This window comes from Salmo salar, chromosome ssa23 (assembly GCF_905237065.1).
Source record: "Salmo salar chromosome ssa23, Ssal_v3.1, whole genome shotgun sequence".
Classification (NCBI taxonomy): domain Eukaryota; kingdom Metazoa; phylum Chordata; class Actinopteri; order Salmoniformes; family Salmonidae; genus Salmo; species Salmo salar.
The window spans coordinates 33,266,580-33,288,304 of NC_059464.1; the positions used below are offsets into that span (position 1 = coordinate 33,266,580).

The window sequence follows — 21,725 nt, forward strand, 5'->3', positions numbered from 1 at the left end:
CCTCTCTCTCTGTCTCCTGTCTCTCTCCCGGTCCCTCCTCTCTCTCTGTCTCTCTCCCTTTCCCTCTTCTCCCTCTCTGTCTCTCTCCCCTTCCCTCCTCTCTCTGTCTCCTGTCTCTCTCCCGGTCCCTCCTCTCTCTCTGTCTCCTGTCTCTCCCCCTTTCCCTCCTCTCCCTCTCTGTCCCTCTCCTGGTCCCTCCTCTCTCTCTGTCTCCTGTCTCTCCCCCTTTCCCTCCTCTCCCTCTCTGTACCTCTCCCGGTCCCTCCTCTCTCTCTGTCTCCTGTCTCTCCCCCTTTCCCTCCTCTCCCTCTCTGTCCCTCTCCCGGTCCCTCCTCTCTCTCTGTCTCCTGTCTCTCCCCCTTTCCCTCCTCTCTCTCTCTCTGTCCCTCTCCCGGTCCCTCCTCTCTCTCTGTCTCCTGTCTCTCCCCCTTTCCCTCCTCTCTCTCTCTTTCCCTCTCCCGGGTCCCTCCTCTCTCTCTCTGTCTCCTGTCTCTCCCCCTTTCCCTCATCTCCCTCTCTGTCCCTCTCCCCTTCCCTCCTCTCTCTCCCCCTTTCCCTCCTCTCCCTCTCTGTCCCTCTCCCCTTCCCTCCTCTCTCTCTGTCTCCTGTCTCTCCCCCTTTCCCTCCTCTCTCTCTCTGTCCCTCTCCCGGTCCCTCCTCTCTCTCTGTCTCCTGTCTCTCCCCCTTTCCCTCCTCTCTCTCTCTGTCTCTTTCCCGGTCCCTCCTCTCTCTCTGTCTCCTGTCTCTCCCCCTTTCCCTCCTCTCCCTCTCTGTCCCTCTCCCCTTCCCTCCTCTCTCTCTGTCTCCTGTCTCTCCCCTTTCCCTCCTCTCCCTCTCTGTCCCTCTCCCCTTCCCTCCTCTCTCTCTGTCTCCTGTCTCTCCCCCTTTCCCTCCTCTCTCTCTCTGTCCCTCTCCCGGTCCCTCCTCTCTCTCTGTCTCCTGTCTCTCCCCCTTTCCCTCCTCTCCCTCTCTGTCCCTCTCCCCTTCCCTCCTCTCTCTCTGTCTCCTGTCTCTCACCCTTTCCCTCCTCTCCCTCTCTGTCCCTCTCCCCTTCCCTCCTCTCTCTCTGTCTCCTGTCTCTCCCCCTTTCCCTCCTCTCTCTCTCTGTCCCTCTCCCGGTCCCTCCTCTCTCTCTGTCTCCTGTCTCTCCCCCTTTCCCTCCTCTCCCTCTCTGTCCCTCTCCCGGTCCCTCCTCTCTCTCTGTCTCTAACTGACACTTATTTAGATATCTTTCCTGCAATACAACAGGCTTGGCTGCCTCTTTCTCTTCCTTCTCCTCTTTTGCCTCCTCTTCTCCTTCCTTTCCTCCACCTCACTCTGTACTGCTGTTTTCATCCCCCCTAGGAGTGCGGACGGATTGGGGGCGGGAGGGGGGCAAAAAAAGTGCAAGCGCTGGTGAATTGGTAATAGGCTATCATAGTGCTGCTGGAGGTCTGTAAACCATTAAAGAAATGTCAACGCGGCATAGGTATGCCTGGAATTATGGGTCAGCAACCAGGAAACATTTCCGGCTACCTATTGGCCAAAGCAGCGCCCTATAATCTGTCACAATCCTGCATTTGCAGTGACAGCAGTGGGAACATCCCCTACTCACACAAGGAGGGCGAAGGAAACACATTACCGCATGCATGTGTGTGTTTTTATGCATGTGTGCATGTGTACAAGTTTTCCCGTGCATGTGTACTGTATACTGTATAACGACATATTACTTCCTCAGTAGAAATCTTACACGGTCGTCGACCAGAACGTAACGTCCAAAGCAGATATCAAAAAGCTTGAACATCCCAACATCCTATTAATCCTTCAGAGTCTACTGACGCACGGCTGAGCCAATTTAAGTAACATGTTAAAAAAATCCACATCAAAATCCGTCAGTTTAAACTAGAGATATCAGTTTTTTAGCATGGGGTGCGTCTCAATCCAACGCATCTGCCTATGTCGGCCTTCCACATCTGCAGTGGAAGGTGGCCGAGCTACAGTGGTCTTCTCACAAAAGCTTCTGTAGCATCTGAACGGTTTGGCCTAAAAACTAATATGGATAGGGGAGACTCTCACAGACACAATGGTGTTCTCCGTTTTGCTCTACAACCCACACAAGTGTCTGAACTTGGTAACACTGATGTGCCAACTTCTGTCTGTAGTGTCCAAACTGTTTAAGCTACAGACTAATATGACCCCATTATGGAAAGGAGAGACGAACACGATGGTGGTCCCCGTTTCGCCCCACAAGTGTCAGGGGACTCGTCTGAAGGTAACTCATACAAACGAATGAAAGTATGGAGGTAGTTTTGTGCCAACAAAAATAAGGGGTTAAATATGTGTAAAAAAAAACAACATATTTTGTGAGCTTTCTTAAATCTCCTAGATATAGGACAGACACGTCAAAACCTTATTCCTTATGATGCATTTGTTTTACTGTCTTTTTGTTGTTGTTGCCATTTATGAATGTGTTTTTCAATGCATTTCCATGGGCTATAGTAGTAAAGGCCAAATTCAATATCTTATTAAAAAACATTTTTATACATATTTTTTTTGATAGCTAAAGTGGTCCTAAAATTCTAAATCAAATAGCTAAATGATCCATGGTATGACCATCTTAAAACAATTCTATATGCTACAACCCCCCACACCCCAACGGCTTAGACTTTTAGAGGTTAAAAACATAACATTTTTAAGCATGAAAGTTTTGGTTTCTACATCCATTAAGTCCATCATGTAGGATATGTCTAGTTGATCTGACACTTCCTTATTCGCCTCCCTTCCTGTTGCCACTAGCTACCACTCTCTGCACAAAGGAAGGCATGCTGGGATTGGCATTGTGGGCGCCACCCTGAAGTCACCCTGTTTGTTCTCATCACGATCTTATTGCCTAACGACAATTCCTCAAAAAGCACACGAGCATAAAACACATCAGAACACAGAGAGACCACCAAAGGCTTAACCACCAGTGTGGCTGGGTAGATAAGATGCATTAGATAGGTGGGCAAATGGGAGGTAGGGAGGGATGGATGAAGGGAAAGAGAGAGCGGGGTTGCTGCTCCAGCATTTGTTGACACAGATTTACAATGAGACTCCCACAGCTTCACACATTACTGTAACGCGCCATGTCAATAGCTGTTTGGTGTTATAAAGCAGCAGTGCCAAAGATGTCTGGGAGTGATGCCCTTTCCCTGATAACCAAGTGTGGCTCTGAAGTCAGGGAGGGGAGTACGAATCACGAATAGCAAATCATTCCTTCTCTTTTCCCTCCTCTCTCTGCCCTCCCGTAGTCTCTCCTCTTTGTTTCATTTTCTCTTTCTCTTTCTCCTTCTCTGGTCTCGTCCCCTCTCTCTCTCCCTCCTCCCTCTGTTTATCTTTATCTCTCTTGGATGTCCTAGAGACTGGAGGCCCAGCATGACTGGATTTAAGCATTAGCTCAATCCTATCTACTTCCAGTCATGATTGGATGACAATTCCTCAAAAAGGAATGTCACCAAATCCACACACAACCACCTAGTCCACTATACAACCACTATAAGGCACTAGCTACCCTGACATCCATGAGTATCCTCTAGCACAGCCAAGTTTTGTTCGGTTCATGCACTTACTTCAAAAACCCAGAAAAGGCCTAGCTAAAGACAGTGAAGCCTTGTGGGAGACTTGGGGTTTAATGTCTGACATTCACCTTCAGGAAAACTTGATGAGTGCGGAAAATGAAGAGGCCTGTTTGGCCATAATGAGGGTTACACCAGTAGCAAGCTGACTGCATTTTACAGGAAGGGAGAATGAACCCAAACCCTTCAGCTGCTGCTGCTATTAGGCATTAGTGGTTGAAGAGCCCATTTGGAAGCCGTTCTGTAGATGTACTGAAACGGGCTGATTACATGTAAACACTAGCCAGGATGGCGTCAGGTCCAAAAGGGGCGTGATCAGAGAGAGGCTAGTGTAGTGGTGCAGTCTGTACTGGAGCATTGCAGATGATGATGCAAACCAGTGAGAGAGAACTGTCATTGCGGAGTGCATGCATGAGATAGGCAGGCTAAACCTTACACACACCATGGCTGCCTATATATAGTACAGTGCTACAGGGAAGAACCCTAATACCCATCCACTAGCACAGAGACCATCAGAACTACCCTAGTGTCGATCTGGTCTTCTTTCTCCAGATATTCTGGACCATGATCATCATTCTCTTTCTACATGGCAGAGATAAGGGAATGTTCTCCTTGGATGTGATGGTAGAGTCCTTGGCCCTTGTACCCTCATCCTGTCTCACCCCCACCTCCAGGCTCCTGTTGGCTTGGTTCTGATAGAAATCCATGGGCTTAGGATGCTGCCATCGCCCAAACACTGAAGGCTCTTATCAGGGTTACCACACTGGTGCTAGAAGCACATTTCACACACGTATGCATACTGTAGACACACAGAGACAACAAACACGTATGCAGGCACACAAACACATCGTGCCAGCTTCCTCCTCATCTCCATCTTTCATTTCTCTTGCTATGCTGCCTGCTGTTCATTTTCTGTCTTTAAGATGACCCTGCAAACAAGTGAGCTCCTAGTAAAATCGCATCTAAACATGCAGAACCCTGACTCTCTCCCTCTGATTCTGCCTACTGTCTTTTACTCTCTCTTTCTCTCTCTCTTTCTCTCTTTCTCTCACTCTCTTTCTCACTCTCTCTCGCTCTATCTTCCCCCTCTCTCTCTCTCACTCTCTCTCGCTCTATCTTCCCCCCCTCTCTCTCTCTCGCTCTATCTTCCCCCTCTCTCTCTCTCTCTCTATCTTCCCCCTCTCTCTCTCTCTCTCTCTCTCTCTCTATTAAATTCAAAGGTATTTGTTGGCATGGGAAGCATGTATACATTGCCAAAGCAAGTGAAATAGACAAGAAATAAAAGGGAAATAAACAATGGAAATAAACAATAAAAAATGAACAGTAAACATTACACTCACAAAAGTGTTAAAATAGTATAGACATTTCAATGTTATATTATTGGCAATTTTGCAACAATGTGCACATAGTTGAAGTATGAAAGGCAAAATAAATAAACAGCTAAATATAGGTTGTATTTACAGTGGTATTTGTGCTCCACTGGTTGCTATTCTCTTGTGGCAACAGGTCACACATCTTGCTGCTGTGGTGGCACACTGTGGTATTTCACCTAATAGATACAGTATATGAGTTTATCGAGATTGAATTTGTTTTCACATTTTTGATGGAACTGTGTAATATGAGGGAAATATGTGTCTCTGATATGGTCATGCAGTTGGCAGGAGGTTAGGAGTGCAGCTCAGTTTCCACCTTATTTTGTGGGCAGTGGGCACATAGCCTGTCTTCTCTTGAGAGCCAGGTCTGCCGATGGCGGCCTCTCTCGATAGGAAGACCATGCTCACTGAGTCTCTCTATCCTTATCTCTCTCTCTCTCTCTCTCCTTCTCTCTCTCCTTCTCTCTTGCTCTCTCTCTCCTTCTCTCTTGATCTCTCTCTCCTTCTCTCTTGCTCTCTCTCTCCTTCTCTCTTGCTCTCTCTCCTTCTCTCTTGCTCTCTCTCCTTCTCTCTTGCTATCTCTCTCTCCCTATCTCTCTCTTTACCCCCTCTCTCTTTCTCCCCCCCACTCTCTCTCTGTCACGTTCTCTCTTCCCCCCTCTATCGCTCTCTTTTTTCTCTCTCTCTCTCCCCCTTGCTCTCTTTCAATTGAATTCAGTAGACTTTATTGACATGACAAGTGAAATTACGTACATTGTCAAAGTATACATATAACAACAATGGCGGGACCAACAGAAATAAGATGTCAATAGTAGTAGTAGTGGAAATAATATTACCATTAACAGCAACTACAACAACAATATTAATGAGAATAATAGTACATTAAAGCAATAGTAGTAGGCCAGTCTCAACATGACTGAAAAGCCACATGACATGGTATGAAAGCCAGAACTGTCACGTATGTCGTACAATGAAGGAGCAGACCAAAGCGCAGCGTGTGTATCGTTCCACATTTTCTTAATTAAACTATGAAACTATGCAATACATACAAATAAACTGAATGAACACAACAACAAACCGTGACGAAGAGTTAAAACATACACTTACTCAAAATCAATCTCCCACAAACCCAGGTGGGAAAAACACCTACTTAAGTATGATCTCCAATTAGAGACAACGATGACCAGCAGCCTCTAATTGGAGATCATCCCAAACAAAGCCCAACATAGAAATACCAAACTAGAACATAACATAGAAAATCTAAACTAGAAAAAAAACCTGTCATGCCCTGACCTACTCTACCATAGAAAATAACAGCTTTCTATGGTCAGGATGTGACAAGAACAAAACAAATTGTGAAATATTATTGACATTACATTGCACATTTTGGCTTTTCACCCAATCAATATTAGATTTTTTTCTTCATCTTTTATAGTTTCAAATTCTTTGTACTGAATGATCATTTTTAAGAAAAAAAATATCTTTGAGCATTTATCACAACTCTGCAGAGTGATCACAGCCTGTACTCTCTGGGCAGCCAGGTTTGCCTGTGACGACCGGTCTCTATGGCTCACTGGACCCTCATCCTGTCTCACCCCCACCTCCAGGCTCCTGTTGGCTTAGTCATTGTTTTCGTCAGTTTTCTATCGGTCACAGGGGTCAGATAATCTGCGACTATGTACTGTCTGTTCAGAACCAAATACCATTGAAGGTTACTTAGATTTTTTTGTGGTGTAATTCCAATAGGTGATATATTTTTATTTTTGCTTTGTCATAATTTGGTTGGGCCAGATTATCTGAGTGCTGTTTTTAGATTCTATGGGTTAGTGAACTAAGCCTCAGAACCGGCTGGCTGAGGGGACTTTTCTGTTGTTTCATCTCTTGACATTGTTGGGCTGTGATGAAGATTTTCGAGGTCGCTTTGTTTTTAGTTGGTTGTAAAATGTGCTGGCTCTGTTTTATATTCGAATAAGGAGGGGGTATTAGCCCAATTCTGCTCTACGTGTGTTATATGGAGTTTTTCTTTGCACTTGCAAAACTCTGCATGCAGTATTTCGATTGGATATTTGTCCCATTTGGTAAATTCATTATTGTAGAGTGGACGCCATACTTCACTGCCATATAGAGCAATTGGTTCTATAACTGACTGGAACATTTTGAGCCAGATTCTAATTGGAATTTCCTTATAATGGCATAGAATGCTCTTCTTGCTTTGTCTCTCAGCTCATTCACAGCCTTGCGAGAGCTACCTGTGTTGCTGGTATTTAGTCCTAGATACGTGTAGTTTTTGTTGTGTTCTAATAGAACTGTGTCCAAATAGAATTTATATTTGTGATCCTGATTTCCGGACCTCTTTTGGAATATCATTATATTCGTTTTTTTAGGTTAACTGTTAGAGCCCAGGTCTGACAGAACCTGTGCAGATGATGTAGGTGCACCAGGTTATCTGCGTATTCTTCTAATGTTTTTGCCAATTCATTAATGTAGATGTTAAATAGTGTTGGACTTATTGAGCAGCCCTGTTTCACTCCACGTCCCTGAGAGAAAAAGTCTGTTTGCTTGTTGCCAATGTTAACCTCACATTTGTTTTTAGAGTACATTGATTTAGTAACATTATATATTTTCTCTCCAATAACACTTTCAATTAGTTTGTAAAAAATACCTTTGTGCCAAATTTAATCTAATGCTTACTTGATGTCTACAAAACATGAGTAGATTTTACCTTGGTTTTGGTTTACTTGTTAGTCAATTAGAGTGTGGAGGGTATAAATATGGTCTGTTGTACAGTAATTTGGTAAAAGTTCAATCTGGCTTCTTCTCAGGACGTGTTCATCAAGGAAATTAAGAAGTCTTCAATTTATGATACTGCAGTGAATTTTCCCCAAGTTGCTGTTGATATACATTTTTATAGATTGGTGTGATCCAGCCTTGGTTCTAAATATCAGGGGAAATACCTGCAGTGAGGATATTGTTGAAGAGTTTAAGTATAGCCAATTAGAATTTGTGGTCTATATACTTTTTTGTACCTTATTTGTTCTTAGGATGTGTTTGTATTGCTTCAGTGTTTCCCCATGTTGAAGGCGTATATTTTGTTGTTGTCTGGTTCTGGTTAATTTATTGGTCCGTTCGCAGTTCCATGAGTCCTCTCTCTCTCTCTCTCTCTCTCTCTCTCTCTCTTCCCCCTTCTCTCTCTCTCTCTCCCCCCATCTCTCTCATTCTCTCTCTCTTCCCCCCATCTCTCTTGTTCTCTCTCTCTCTCTCTTCCCCCTATCTCTCTCGTTCTCTCTCTCTTCCCCATCTCTCTCGTTCTCTCTCTTCCCCCATCTCTCTCTCTTTCGTTCTCTCTCTCTTCCCCCATCTCTCTCGTTCTCTCTCTTCCCCCATCTCTCTCATTCTCTCTCTTCCCCCATCTCTCTCATTCTCTCTCTTCCCCATCTCTCTCTCTCTCTCTCTCTCTCTCTCTCTCTCTCTTCCCCCATCTCTCTCTCTCTCTTCCCCATCTCTCTCTCTTCCCCCCACCTCTCTCTCTCTCTCTCTTCCCCCATCTCTCTCTCTCTCGCTCTCTCCCTCTCTTCCCCATCTCTCTCTCTCTCTCTTCCCCCATCTCTCTCTCTCTCTCTCTCGCTCTCTCTCTCTCTTCCCCCCATTTCTCTCTCTCTCTCTCCCCCATCTCTCTCTCTCTCTCTCTCTTCCCCCCATTTATCTCTATTTATTTCTCTCCCCCTCTGTACTGTAGATGTATGTTCAGGGCTGGGGTTCTGTATCACCACTCAGCACACGTTCACATCAATAACTGGGAATATTAATTATCACTGCAGTCAGAGGCTGTTTATTATCCTGATAGGAATATAACACAGGAAACTGTACTTTGATGGCATGGTACTATTTAATTAATAATCTCAGAATAGTCTCTTAAATAGCAAATGTGAGTAGAGTCAGAAATTTTGCATAAAAATAGACCTACGGTATTTACTGTAGACATATGTGTTTTGGATGTACCAAGTCTGTAAATCGACTCCAGTAATGTAGCATGACTTGCCTAGCTCCCATCCAGCCAGAGAGAGAGACCACTTTGTCCACTCCATCCTGCTAGCTAAATTCCCTCAAGACACCAGTCACAATTAACCAAGCGTCATCAGTGGACTTTAGATCTTACTAACGACACGCCTGGTTAAATAACAACATTATAATGATAATATAGCGTGGGGATTGGAGAGGGTGTGTGAGGGGTGGTGTTGTAGTGGTGGATGGGAACCTCCAGCAGTGAGGCAGGCCGTCAGGGGCAGGAAGAGGTCTGGTAAACCCACACAGAACCCACTGAGCCTGGGCTCCCTATCCTGCCGAGGCCCCTGGACTCTCAATCTCTGGATATATACAGTACAAAAAGGTGTCAAGGACTCCAGGTGCATAACCCGACTCAAAAAAGGTCATATTCTCACAAGGTAATGAACCTTAAAGCTTCAAACAAACAACGGTGATATTGGAGCGGCATTCATTTACTTGAATGATAGATTTCACAGTCAATATCAGTTTAGCATTTCAACACCTTGTCATTGTCAATGCCATTTATAATTGATACGCGACCAAAGGCAAACAATAGATTGGCCACCACAGGAATAGCAGTAGCGTTAGTATACAGTGTGTGTACTATATTATGCAGCTCTGCATTGGGGTTTATCAGAATGCATCCGAATGGGAGAAGCAATAGGGTGGAGTCAGGGCTGGAGAAATGCCACTCAACTGCAAAGCAATCTTATCATGGAGTTGCAGGCAGCTCTCCCTCTCTCCCGCTCTTTTGTTTCCCCTGCCTTCCTCCCTGCCTCTCTCCCCATCCACCCATTCTCGTCCTCAGCTCAGTGAATGGAGGAATGAAAAGCATCCCAATTAACAACATAGGTTGTTATTTGCTGAGGATCCATAGTTAACCCATTCCATCTGCTTGGTTGCTTTGCTGTCGAGTGTGTATAGAGGGCTTCAAGCACACTCACAAAGGGGCAAAAACACCTACGTCCTGCAGGACCTGGTCTAAATGAACGCTTTCTCTGACAACAGCCATAGTTTATTCATTACATTCTGTTTAATTAGTAGATTTGGATAGAAAACACTCTAAAGCTTTTAAAACTGTTTGAATGGTGTCTGTGAGTATAACAGAACTCATATGGCAGGCCAAAACCTGAGAAGATTCCATACAGGAAGTGCCCTGTCTGAATTTGTTGTCCTTCTGTAGCATCTCTATCGAAAATACAGCATCTGTGCTGTAACGTGACATTTTCTAAGGCTTCCATTGGCTCTCAGAAGGCGCCAGAAAGTGTAATGGGGTGTCTGCTGTCTCTGGGCGAAGAACAGTAGGAGAATTTGTTAGTGGTCAGCCTGGGAACAGTGAGACTGAGAGGTGTGTTCACGAGAATTCTCCATTTTTTTCTTTCAGCCTTTGAATGAATACAACGTCGCCCGGTTGGAATATTATCGCTATTTTACGAGAAAAATAGCATAAAAATTGATTTTAAACAGCGTTTGACATGCTTCTAAGTACAGTAATGGAATATTTCAACATTTTTTGTCACGAAATGCGCTCGCGCATCACCCTTCGGATACTGACCTGAACGCACGAACAAAACGGAGCTATTTGGATATAACTATGGATTATTTGGAACCAAAACAACATTTGTTGTTGAAGTAGAAGTCCTGGGAGTGCATTCTGACGAAGAACAGCAAAGGTAATCCAATTTTACTAATAGTAATTCTGAGTTTGGTGAGCCCCAAACTTGGTGGGTGTCAAATTAGCTAGCCGTGATGGCCGGGCTATGTACTCAGAATATTGCAAAATGTGCTTTCGCGGAAAAGCTATTTTAAAATCTGACACCGCCATTGCATAAAGGAGTTCTGTATCTATAATTCTTAAAATAATTATGTTTTTTGTGAACGTTTATCATGAGTAATTTAGTAAATTCACCGGAAGTTTGCGGTGGGTATGCTAGTTCTGAACATCACATGCTAATGTAAAAAGCTGGTTTTTGATATAAATATGAACTTGATTGAACAAAACATGCATGTATTGTATAACATAATGTCCTAGGAGTATCATCTGATGAAGATCATCAAAGGTTAGTGCTGCATTTAGCTGTGGTTTGGGTTTTTGTGACATGTATGCTTGCTTTGAAAATGGCTGTGTGATTATTTTTGGCAGGGTACTCTCCTGACATAATCTAATGTTTTGCTTTCGCTGTAAAGCCTTTTTGAAATCGGACAATGTGGTTAGATTAACGAGAGTCTTGTCTTTAAAATGGTGTAAAATAGTCATATGTTTGAGAAATTGAAGTTATAGCATTTTTGGGGTATTTGTATTTTGCGCCACGCTAGCGGAACGTCTGTTCTTAAGAAGTTAAAGAAAACCCCCTCTGAATTCATAATATGGCAGAGGTTGAAAAGCCATAAGACATACGTTTCTCAACAATAATGGTCAATGATATCAAAAGCTGCACTGAAATATAACAGCCCCCACAATCTTCTTATTATCAATGTCTTTCAACCAGTCATCAGTCATTTGTTTCAATGCAGTACATGTCGAGTCCTCTTCTCTATAAGGAGATGATTGTGGACTACAGGAACACACCCATTTTCATCGACGGGGCTGTAGTGGAGCAGGTTGAGAGCTTCAAGTTCCTTCGTGTCCACATCACCAACAAACGTACATGGTCCAAGGACACCAAGACAGTCGTAAAGCGGGCACGACAAAACCTATTCCCCCTCAGGAGACTGAAAAGATTTGGCATGGTTCCTCAGATCCTCAAAAGGTCTACAGCTGCACCATCGAGAGCATCCTGACGGACAAATAAATGGGCAATTAAGCCAACATGCTACTGTCTGAACCGTAGCTGGGCTTAGAGAGAGATAATACATCCCACTCTAAGAAACCCTGTGAAGACCGCTGTGTCTGCAAGCTAGAGTACAGTGCCTTTGGAAAGTATTCAGACCACTTTACTTTTTCCACATTTTGTTACGTTACAGCCCTATTCTAAAATTGATTAAATATACTTTTTTTCTCAGCAATCTACACATTATACCCCATGTGACAAAGTGAAAACAGGTTTTTAGAAAACATTTCCTGTTTCCATTGATCATCCTTGAGATGTTTCTACAACTTCATTGGAGTCCACCTGTTGTAAATTCAATTGATTGGACATGATTTGGAAAGGCACACACCTGTCTATATAACGTCTCACAGTTGACAGTGCATGTCAGAGCAAAAACCAAGCCATGAGGTCGAAGGAATTGTCCATAGAGCTCAGAGACAGGATTGTGTCAAGACACAGATCTGGGGAAGGGTACCAAAAATGTTCTGCAGCATTGAAGGTCCCAAAGAACACAGAGGCCTCCATCATTCTTGAATTGAAAAAGTTTGGAACCACCAAGAGTCTTCCTAGAGCTGACCGCCCGGCCGGTAAACTGAGCAATCGGGGGAGTAGGGCCTTGGTCAGGGAGGTGACCAAGAACCCGATGGACACTCTGACAGAGCTCTAGAATTCCTCTGTGGAGATGGGAGAACCTTCCAGAAGGACAACCATCTCTGCAGCACTCCACCAATCAGGCCTTTATGGTAGAGTGGCCAGATGGAAGCTACTCCTAAGTAAAAGGCATATTTCAGCCCGCTTGGAGTTTGACAAAAGGCATGGACTGGGACACTAGTCAGGATCGAGTCAAAGATGAGAGAGCAAGAGCAAAGTACAGAGAGATCCTTGATGAAAACCTGCTCCAGAGCGCTCAGCACCTCAGACGGGGGGGATGGTTCACCTTCCAACAGGACAACGACCTTAATCACACAGCCTAGACAATGCAGGAGTGGCTTTGGGACAAGTCGCTGAATGTCCTTGAGTGGCCCAGCCTGAGCTCGGACTTGAACCTGATTGACATCTCAGAAGAGACCTGAAAATAGCTGTGAAGCAACACTCCCCATCCAACCTGACAGAGCTTGAGAGGATCTGCAGAGAAGAACGGGAGAAACTCCCCAAATACAGGTGTACCAAGCTTGTAGTGTCATACCCAAGAAGTATCGATGCTCTAATTGCTGCCAAAGATGCTTCAACAAAGTACTGAGTAAAGGGTCTGAATACTTATGTAAATGTGATATTTCAGTTTTTGATTTTATATACATTTGCAAACATTTCTAAAAACCTGTTTTTGCATTGTCATTAATGGGTATTATGTGTAGATTGATGATAACTTTTTTTTTCAATACCTTTTTTAATACGGCTGTAACATAACAAAATGTGGAAAAAGTCAAGGGGTCTGAATACTTTCTGAAGGCACTGTATATAGTGAACATTACTTCCATGATACATAGTAGTGTAGAAACATATATTTTTTTATCTTACCACAAATTTCAAAGCACAAAGATTCTCCATCTTGGTTTGTACTTGGCATTTGAGTTTGCCATTGTAAAGGTGCCAAAGTTATCAGTGAACATTACATTTGTCTTGGGGATATTTTTCACAGTAAGGTATTCAATCTATCATGATACTTTGAATGTGGGATGTTTTAGTCCATTGAGTACAAGACATTTTAAGAAAGTTAAAACTTATTTAATGTATTTCTATACAATTTAAAAACTCTAAAAGGCTGTTTGGAGAACAGAAAAAAACAAGCAGAAATGACCCCAGCCATTATCACACTGGTTGCTGTAGCTTCATTCACCACAGTTGATCTACAAAAACATAGCCTATTAGCTATACAATTAACTCAGATTAAAATCTGTTAGCAGAAAAAAGTATTTTATTAACAAAAGGTCAACAAATACATTTCCTTTACAGATCTTTTTGTTGTTGCAGTTTTAAAGCAATTCTACACATTTTGCCATGGCTTATGCCATGTTTCATGTTTGAAATTTGTATTGTCATGGGCACAAGTACGGTGAAATGTCTTTCTTGCTTACTCTTTCCCAACAATGCAGTAATCAATATTAGTAGTGCTATAAACAATTCATGTACAGGTAATGTAGAATAAAAACACAAGAAATTGAAGTAAAAAATAAGAAAAACACAAGAAAGTAAGTAAGCTATATTCAGAGTCAGTTCCAGGATTAGTGCCATTACCATATTTACAATGTGCAGGGATACTGGAGTGGTAGGGTTAGATACTGTATGTATAAGGGTAAGGTGACCAGGCATCGGGATATGTGATAAACAGAGTACCAGCAGCATATCTGATGATTTTATGTAAGTGTGTGTGCCTGCATGTAGAGTCAGTATGAATGCGTATGCGTGTTGTGTGTGTGATCAAATTAAGTGTGTGTGTATGTTGGAGTGTGAGTCTGTGTGAGTGAGTGTGTAGAGTGTGCATAGAGTGTGTGAGTGGGTATAGAGACAAAAGTGGAAATAAAATAGAAGGGTCAATGCAGATAGTCCGTGTAGCCATTTTGTTAGCTATTTAGCAGTCTTATGACTTTGGATAGAAGTTGTTCAGGAGCGTGTTGATGTCAGACTTGTTGCTCCAGTACCACTTGCCGTGCGGAAGCAGAGAGAACAGTCTATGGCTTGGGTGGCTGGAGTCTTTACCAATTTCATGGGCATTCCTTTCACACTGCCTGAAATAGAGGTCCTGGATGGCAGGGAGCTTGGCCCCAGTGATGTAGTGGGCTGTCCGCACCACCCTCCGTAGCGTCATGCGATCAAGGGTGGTGCAGTCGCCATACCAAGCAGTGATGCAGCCAATTAAGATTCTCTCAATGGTGCAGCTATATAATTTAGTGAGGAATTGAGGGACCATGCCACATTTTGTCAGCCTCCTGAGGGGGAAGAGATGCTGTCGCACCTTCTTCACGACTATTTGCATGAGTGTGGACCATTTTAAGTCCTTAGTGATTTGGACACCGAGGAACTTGAAGCTCTCGACCTGCTCCACTGCAGCCATGTCGATGAAGATGGGGGTGCGCTTCGAAATTGCACCTTGTGTCCTCTACTATTGTAACTCTCAACAGTAAGTTCGCCTGCCTGCGGCCCTGAGGCAGACCCTTCTGTAGTGTAACCGCAACATTACGGTGGGGTCATCTCGGCTCACAGGGATCCTACAGGGAAAGGCAGTGTTCATATTTAGTGAATGGGTTAGCGAGCCAGTAAGCATGGGCCAAAACCTTCAAAAGACTTAGCCCCAGCTATTTATTATTTACGATGGGTAAATTTATGGAATAATTCCATTGAGCAAGGTTGCTTCGTTCCTCAAGGTGAAAGTAGATACGTTTAGCACTTAATGAATGTGGCCCAGGCCTCTCCCTCATATATCAGCTTAATATTATTGAGATGTTTTAAAATCCCATTATGGTGTTTCTCCTTGAACAAGTCATGCTTTTATAGCACTGCCCTGTCTTTAAATCTGACCTTTTGTCGGCCCAGGAATTGGACAGTAGAAAAAAAATAGATCAGTGTGAAAAAAATCGCTGGGGGAAAAAAATGGTGAGCTTGGACTCTAAAAAAAAAAAATCGGGTGAATTGACTTGGAATTGGGAGGGAAGCCATGTTGTGGAGCAATAAAAAATGTGCTTAATTCCAGGTTACAGATGGCTGAGAGGGCCGTGAAGGGAAGGAGATTGCTTTGCATATTTGGGTAATCTTGTCACAAATCAATGCAGATCTTGGCACCTTTTTCATAAAAAATCGTCCTGCTGCGTTATTATTAGAACAATTTGTTTGGATCGACAAAGGGTTCCATTTGGACTGAAACACTGGAGGATGAGGGGGGAGAAGGGGGGAGTAAATGGAAAACTATTCAGGGCCATTTATTTTTGTCTCCTCCTCTTTGAACATAAACAACTTTTTAAATGTATGTGGGCCTTTGGGTGTACCTGTGTGGGTGTACCTGTGTGGGTGTACCTGTGTGGGTGTACCTGTGTGGGTGTACCTGTGTGGGTGTATGTGTTTTTGTGATAAATATTATTGATTTGTATCATCATTGGATTTGATTTGTTTGCGAACTACTGTATGTGCATGTAACTGGTAATTTAACAAACACTCAGTAATTCAGGGAATGTTCTAGAAAGTTTGCAGGAGAACAAATAAGTTGGTAAAGCTGTTTAGCTTGAAAAATAATATTGAAAAAGGAGGGAGAAAGTCAAGGGAAAGCGTGACATAAAGGCTGTGATGACAGAAGCATCTAATCCAAAAAATACCATTCTTATCAGGTTCTAGTGGATTACTATGAGCCTCCTAACCAGAGAATCCTTCCCAGCCAGACACTCTCCTCAGCTCAGGGTTTGTGGATCAATAGGCCTGCATTGATCTCGCTCCTCCTGTGGCTGGATTCACTTGGCCTGCCTCTTAGTCATGCACACACACACACACACACACACGCATGCATAGGTGTGTGCTTCCACACACACATACATACCCTCCAACAGCGCGCACCATTCAGGCCATTCGGATTGTCTGATCGTGTGAATATGAGACGTGCGGGACTTATTTCTCTCCAGTGAGTAGCACTGAGTGTCAACCCAACTGCATCCCTCTTGGTGCCCACCATACACCATGGCACTTTGATCAGTATCAGGGAACAGCTGTTTGTGTGGGAGAGGGCCATGACACTTCAAGCTTGTTACCTTGTTGTGGTGACGACAGTTCCACACACCAGGACTAACCTCTCTGTCTCTATTGTTTTTTCTCCAGATGACTCGGCCCATCCAGGTGAAGCCGGCTGACAGTGAGAGCCGTGGAGGTATTTGTCTCATTTTCTGACATCCTTTTTTTATCTCTCATTCTGTTTCTTGTTTCTGCTCTCTCTATTTTGCTCTCTTTTTCTCCAGCTCTCATTTTTTCTCTTTTTCTCTCTTTCCCTTTCTTTTGCGCTTTCTCTTTCAATCTCTCTCTCTCTTTCACAGTCTCTCTCTCTGTTGCCTGTGTTTATCTGATTGATGCTCTGCGTATTCATTTTAATTAAGGAGACGGTGGTTGGTTTTGCAGGGGACTGAAGGCAGCTAGTGGCTTCTGCTGCTTGCCTGTCTGCCTGCCTATCTAACCCTGGCCTCCCTCTGCCAAGCACATTATCATACTACTGTGAATTAAAAAGTGATTAGAGCCCCCCCCCCCACACACACACACACAACTCCACACACACAATCTGTTTGCTTAAACGGACGTGTATGTTCTAGACAAGAGAGTATAGGGGGAGGCGGAGGAGGGTGGGAGCATGCATAGCTTGCCAAACAATCAATAAAATTCACAGGGCCCTTGCCAAGATCCTCATTTACTTGGCCTTCATTTTGTCGTCTTTGATCTCTCTGGTCTTTCCTTTACTCGCCACGGATCTGCATAGATGTTAATGTGATGAAGGGATGGAACATCCTCTACATTTTTTTGGGGGGTGGGGGGGGGGTGGGGGGTTCATATTGTGTGACAGTGTGTAGTGACAGTGTGTGATGAAACGAGTGCTATGGAGTTCTATTCTGAAGAGCCTTGAGAGGGAGAGATTTTCCATGCCTCAGTTAGTGAGAGACAGAAGGAGAGAGGCAGAAAGAGAGAGGGAGAGAGGCAGACAAAGAGAGAGAGAGAGGCAGACAAAGAGAGAGAGAGAGGCAGACAAAGAGAGAGAGAGAGGCAGACAAAGAGAGAGAGGTAGAGAGGCAGACAAAGAGAGAGAGGTAGAGAGGCAGACAAAGAGAGAGAGAGAGGCAGACAAAGAGAGAGAGAGAGGCAGACAAAGAGAGAGAGAGAGGCAGACAAAGAGAGAGAGAGGCAGACAAAGAGAGAGAGAGAGAGAGAGGGAGAGAGGCAGACAGAGAGATTGAGAGAGGCAGACAGAGAGAGGGAGAGAGGCAGACAGAGAGAGAGCGTGAGAGAGGGAAACAGAGAGAGAGAGGGAGGCAGACAGAGTGAGAGAGAGAGGGAGGCAGACAGAGTGAGAGAGAGACAGTGAGAGGGAAAGCATAACAAAGAAAACGAGAGCAGGAAGCTAATCCTTCCCATGTCCCACTTCTGCATCAGCTTTACCTAGAAACCGCTGTCTGTTTTGGGTTAGGATGCATTAGGTCAGCGGGCAACTTGGCCGCCTGTCAGATGACGCAATGTTCAAAAGGACAGCCTAATTTCTAGAGATTGATCGAGAAAAGGCCAACAGAGATAACAGATCACAGCACCTGCTCATCTCCCGGCTATTTGTCCCTAGCCCCTCTAGCTCCCCATAGCCCCCTGGCTCCCCTGGTCTCTCTATCCCCCCTAGCCTACTTATCCCCCTATCCCCCAGCACCTCTGGCCCCCTGGACCACCTAGCTCCCCATAGCCCCCTGGCTCCCCTGGTCTCTCTATCCCTCCTAGCCTACTTATCCCCCTATGCCCCTGGCCCCTCTAGCCCCCTAGACGCCTGGCCTCCCTAGCATTCTAGCCCCTTGCCCCCCCTAAACCCCCGACCAGTCAGCACTGAGACAAGCAGGGGTCTTGTGCTGTCAAGATTGATGCCCCTTAAAGGCCCATTGATTTTGCCATTGTGGTGGTGTGTGTTCGCATTAACAATGACACTCAGCTGTCTTTTTCAAATCAAATGTTACTTGTCACATGCTTCGTAAACAGCAGGTATAAACTAACAGTGAAACGCTTACCATGCCGACAATGCAGAGAGAATAAAAAGAGAAATAATATAAAAATAATAACACAAGGAATGAATACACAGTGAGTAGCGATAACTTGGCTCTATACACAGGGTACTAGTACCGAGTCGATGTGCAGGGTTACAAGGTAATTGAGGTAGATACACTATGTGGACACCTATTCAAATTAGTTTATTCGGCTAGTTCAGCTACACCCATTGCTGACAGGTGTATAAAATTGATCACACAGCCATGCATTCTTCATAGACAAACATTGGCAGTAGAATGGCCTTACTGAAGAGCTCAGTGACTTTCAACTTGGCACCGTCATAGGATGCCACCTTTCCAAAAAGTACGTTAGTCAAATTTCTGTTCAACTGTAAGTGCCCTGGTCAACTGTAAGTGCTGTCATTGTGAAGTGGAAATGTCTAGGAGCAACAACGGCTCAACCCTGAAGTGGTAGGCCACACAAGCTCACAGAACGGGACCGCTGAGTCCTGAAGCGCGTAGAGCGGAAAAATCATCGTCCTCGGATGCAACACTCACTACCAAGTTCCAAACTGTCCCTGGAAGCAAGGTCAGCACAAGAACATTCTAGACAAACTGTGTGGCAACAGTTTGGGGAAGGCCCTTTCCTGTTCCTTTGTCATTATGGGGTAGCTTCCGTCTGGCCACTCTATCATAAAGGGCTGATTGGTGGAGTGCTGCAGAGATGGGAGAAACTTCCAAATGGACAACCATCTCCACAGAGGAACTCTAGAGCTCTGTCAGAGTGACCATCGGGTTCTTGGTCACCTCCCTGACCAAGGCCCTTCTCCCCCGATTGCTCAGTTTGGCCAGGTGGCCAGCTCTAAGAAGAGGCCACCGTGTTCTTGGGGACCTGCAATGCTGCAGAAATGTATTGGTACCCTTCCTTAGTATTTGTGCCTCGACACAATCCTGTCTCAGAGCTCTACAGACAAATCCTTCAACCTCATGGCTTGGTTTTTACTCTGACATGCACTGGTAACTATTGGACCTTATATAGACAGGTGTGCGCCTTTCCAAATCATGTCCAATCAATTGAATTTACCACAGGTGGACTCCAATGAAGTTGTAAAAACACCTCAAGGATGATCAATAGAAACAGGATGCACCTGAGCTCAATTTCAAGTCTCATATCAAAGGGTCTAAATACTTATGTAAATAAGGTATTTAAGTTTTTTTTTAAATACATTTGCAAACATAGATTGATGATGAAAACAATTAATTTAATCAATTTTAGAATAAGGCTGTAATGTAATAAAATGTGTAAAAAGTCAAGGGGTCTGAATACTTTCCGAATCCACTGTAGCTGCCTTAGCAAACTCAACTAGTTGCTACATATACAGGCAAAAGCTATCTCTTTCTCCTTTGTCCTTTATGGACCACACCTCCCTCCCTCCAGTCATGCCCAGGGTGAGCTCTTAATTAGACTTCCTGTTCTGGGGAGATGATGACACCAGGGATGGACCATGCACCAGGCCACTGGGGGACCGGGCTCTCCATCCTGTCCGCCAGCTTCTAATTACTCACTTAATCTCATTACGGGGAGGACAGATCACAGCACCTGGGCCAGACTGGCCGTTTGGGACTGACCCCCTCTACCGTATACCTGCAGGACCCCTCACCGCAAGCACCAGCGCTCACTGGTTATTAACAATAGATTTTTTTTCAATTAACTTGTTATGTGTACCAATGGTAAGAATGTCCAACAGTCCTCAACTTTGGTAGCCTTTGTAGTAGCCATGCTGATAGTGGTTGCTTTGGGCAGAGGTGGGTAGATTACTGAAAATCTGTTGCTTAGATTGTAATTTACTGAAGTAAAGATAAAAGTAGCCCTCTTAAGAAACTTCTCAAGTAAAAGTAAAAAGTATGGGCTGAGTGTTGGGACGTGGAATTGGAGACAAGTGGGAGTGAAGTTTCTGGGCAGGGGGTAGAATGACGGTCAAAGATAAAAGTAAAAAATGAACAACAACAAAAAATAGAAGTTAAAATTGCACTATAAAGGAACTGTTAAAATCCAATGCCTGTTTGCCTGAGGCTGATGCCACTCAAGCACTTGTACGCACGTACACATGCATACACACACTCACATTCAAAAGCACACATGTGCACACACATGTCCTTGATGTCTTTTGATGTCTTGATGTCTTTTGTTTTTGCATTATTGTTTCCTGTTGTTGTTTTTCTATGGCGCATCGGGTGGGTGTTTTTTCAGGAGGGACTGTGAGGGTCTTGGATGGGTGAGGGGGAACTCTCGGGGGGAACTGTGGGGGGGGGGGGGGGATCTTGGATGGTTGTTGGCCTGGCGGGGGGGAGATCTGTGGATGTGCCCTTGGGCGGGGCTCTTGACCCTGGTTGCTCCTGTGGGTCACTCTGCATGTCTGCTAGATGACTGAATATATTGTAAATGTTGAGCGGCTTCACTGCAGGTAGATTGTATGTTTTGAAATTCAATAAAAAATAAATAAAATACAAAAAGTGTTTAAAAAAAAAAAAATCAGGTCAAAAAAGTACTAGTTACAATTTAGATTTGTAATTTTTAACACCTTATGGTAAATTGTGACAGCAAACAAAAATAAGAACAATTTAGTGAAATTGATTTGATGTGTTAGGCTGTACAATTTAAATTACGGGCTTATTCCAAGTTGACTTAATATCTATCAATGTGCTCAATTTCATAAAAAGGTAAATGGTACTGGAGACATTGAAATCGTTTCACAATTTCAATAGCATTAATGAAAATGACTTTCACAATATCATTTAAAGTACATGTGATGGGGAATGCGTACTAAGAAGATTTACACCAAGTGTTATGTTTCATTTTTTACTCAGAATTAAATATCAAGGAGGATCAGGTAATTATTACAACAGTCACACAACAATGAATATTTAAATGTCAATATCAATCATGTTACTAGTATGCAAATCAGACACATTTCAGCATGGAATTAAACATTGAGGTAGTTAGGTAAAAGGTATAGGTAAAAATAATGTACACTGAACAGCAACATGTAAAGTGTTGGTCCCATGTTTCATGAGCTGAAATAAAATATCTCAGAAATGTTCCATACGCACAAAAAGCTTATTTCTCTCAAATTTTGTGCACAAATTTGTTTACATCTCTGTTAGTGAGCATTTCTCCTTTGCCAAGATAATCCATCCACCTGACAG

The 21,725-nt window shown here is 43.8% G+C and overlaps 1 protein-coding gene across 12 annotated transcripts in view; it reads left to right on the forward strand.

Annotated features, from left to right (window-relative positions):
- Positions 1-21,725, forward strand: part of LOC106584443 (CUGBP Elav-like family member 5) — a 323,962-nt gene that overhangs the window by 186,052 nt on the left and 116,185 nt on the right. For all 12 annotated transcript variants that reach the window (XM_014169786.2, XM_045705940.1, XM_014169792.2 and 9 more), the window contains exon 3: positions 16,618-16,666. In XM_014169786.2, the coding sequence (XP_014025261.1) occupies positions 16,618-16,666 (49 nt within the window). The remainder of the gene's footprint in view (positions 1-16,617; positions 16,667-21,725) is intronic.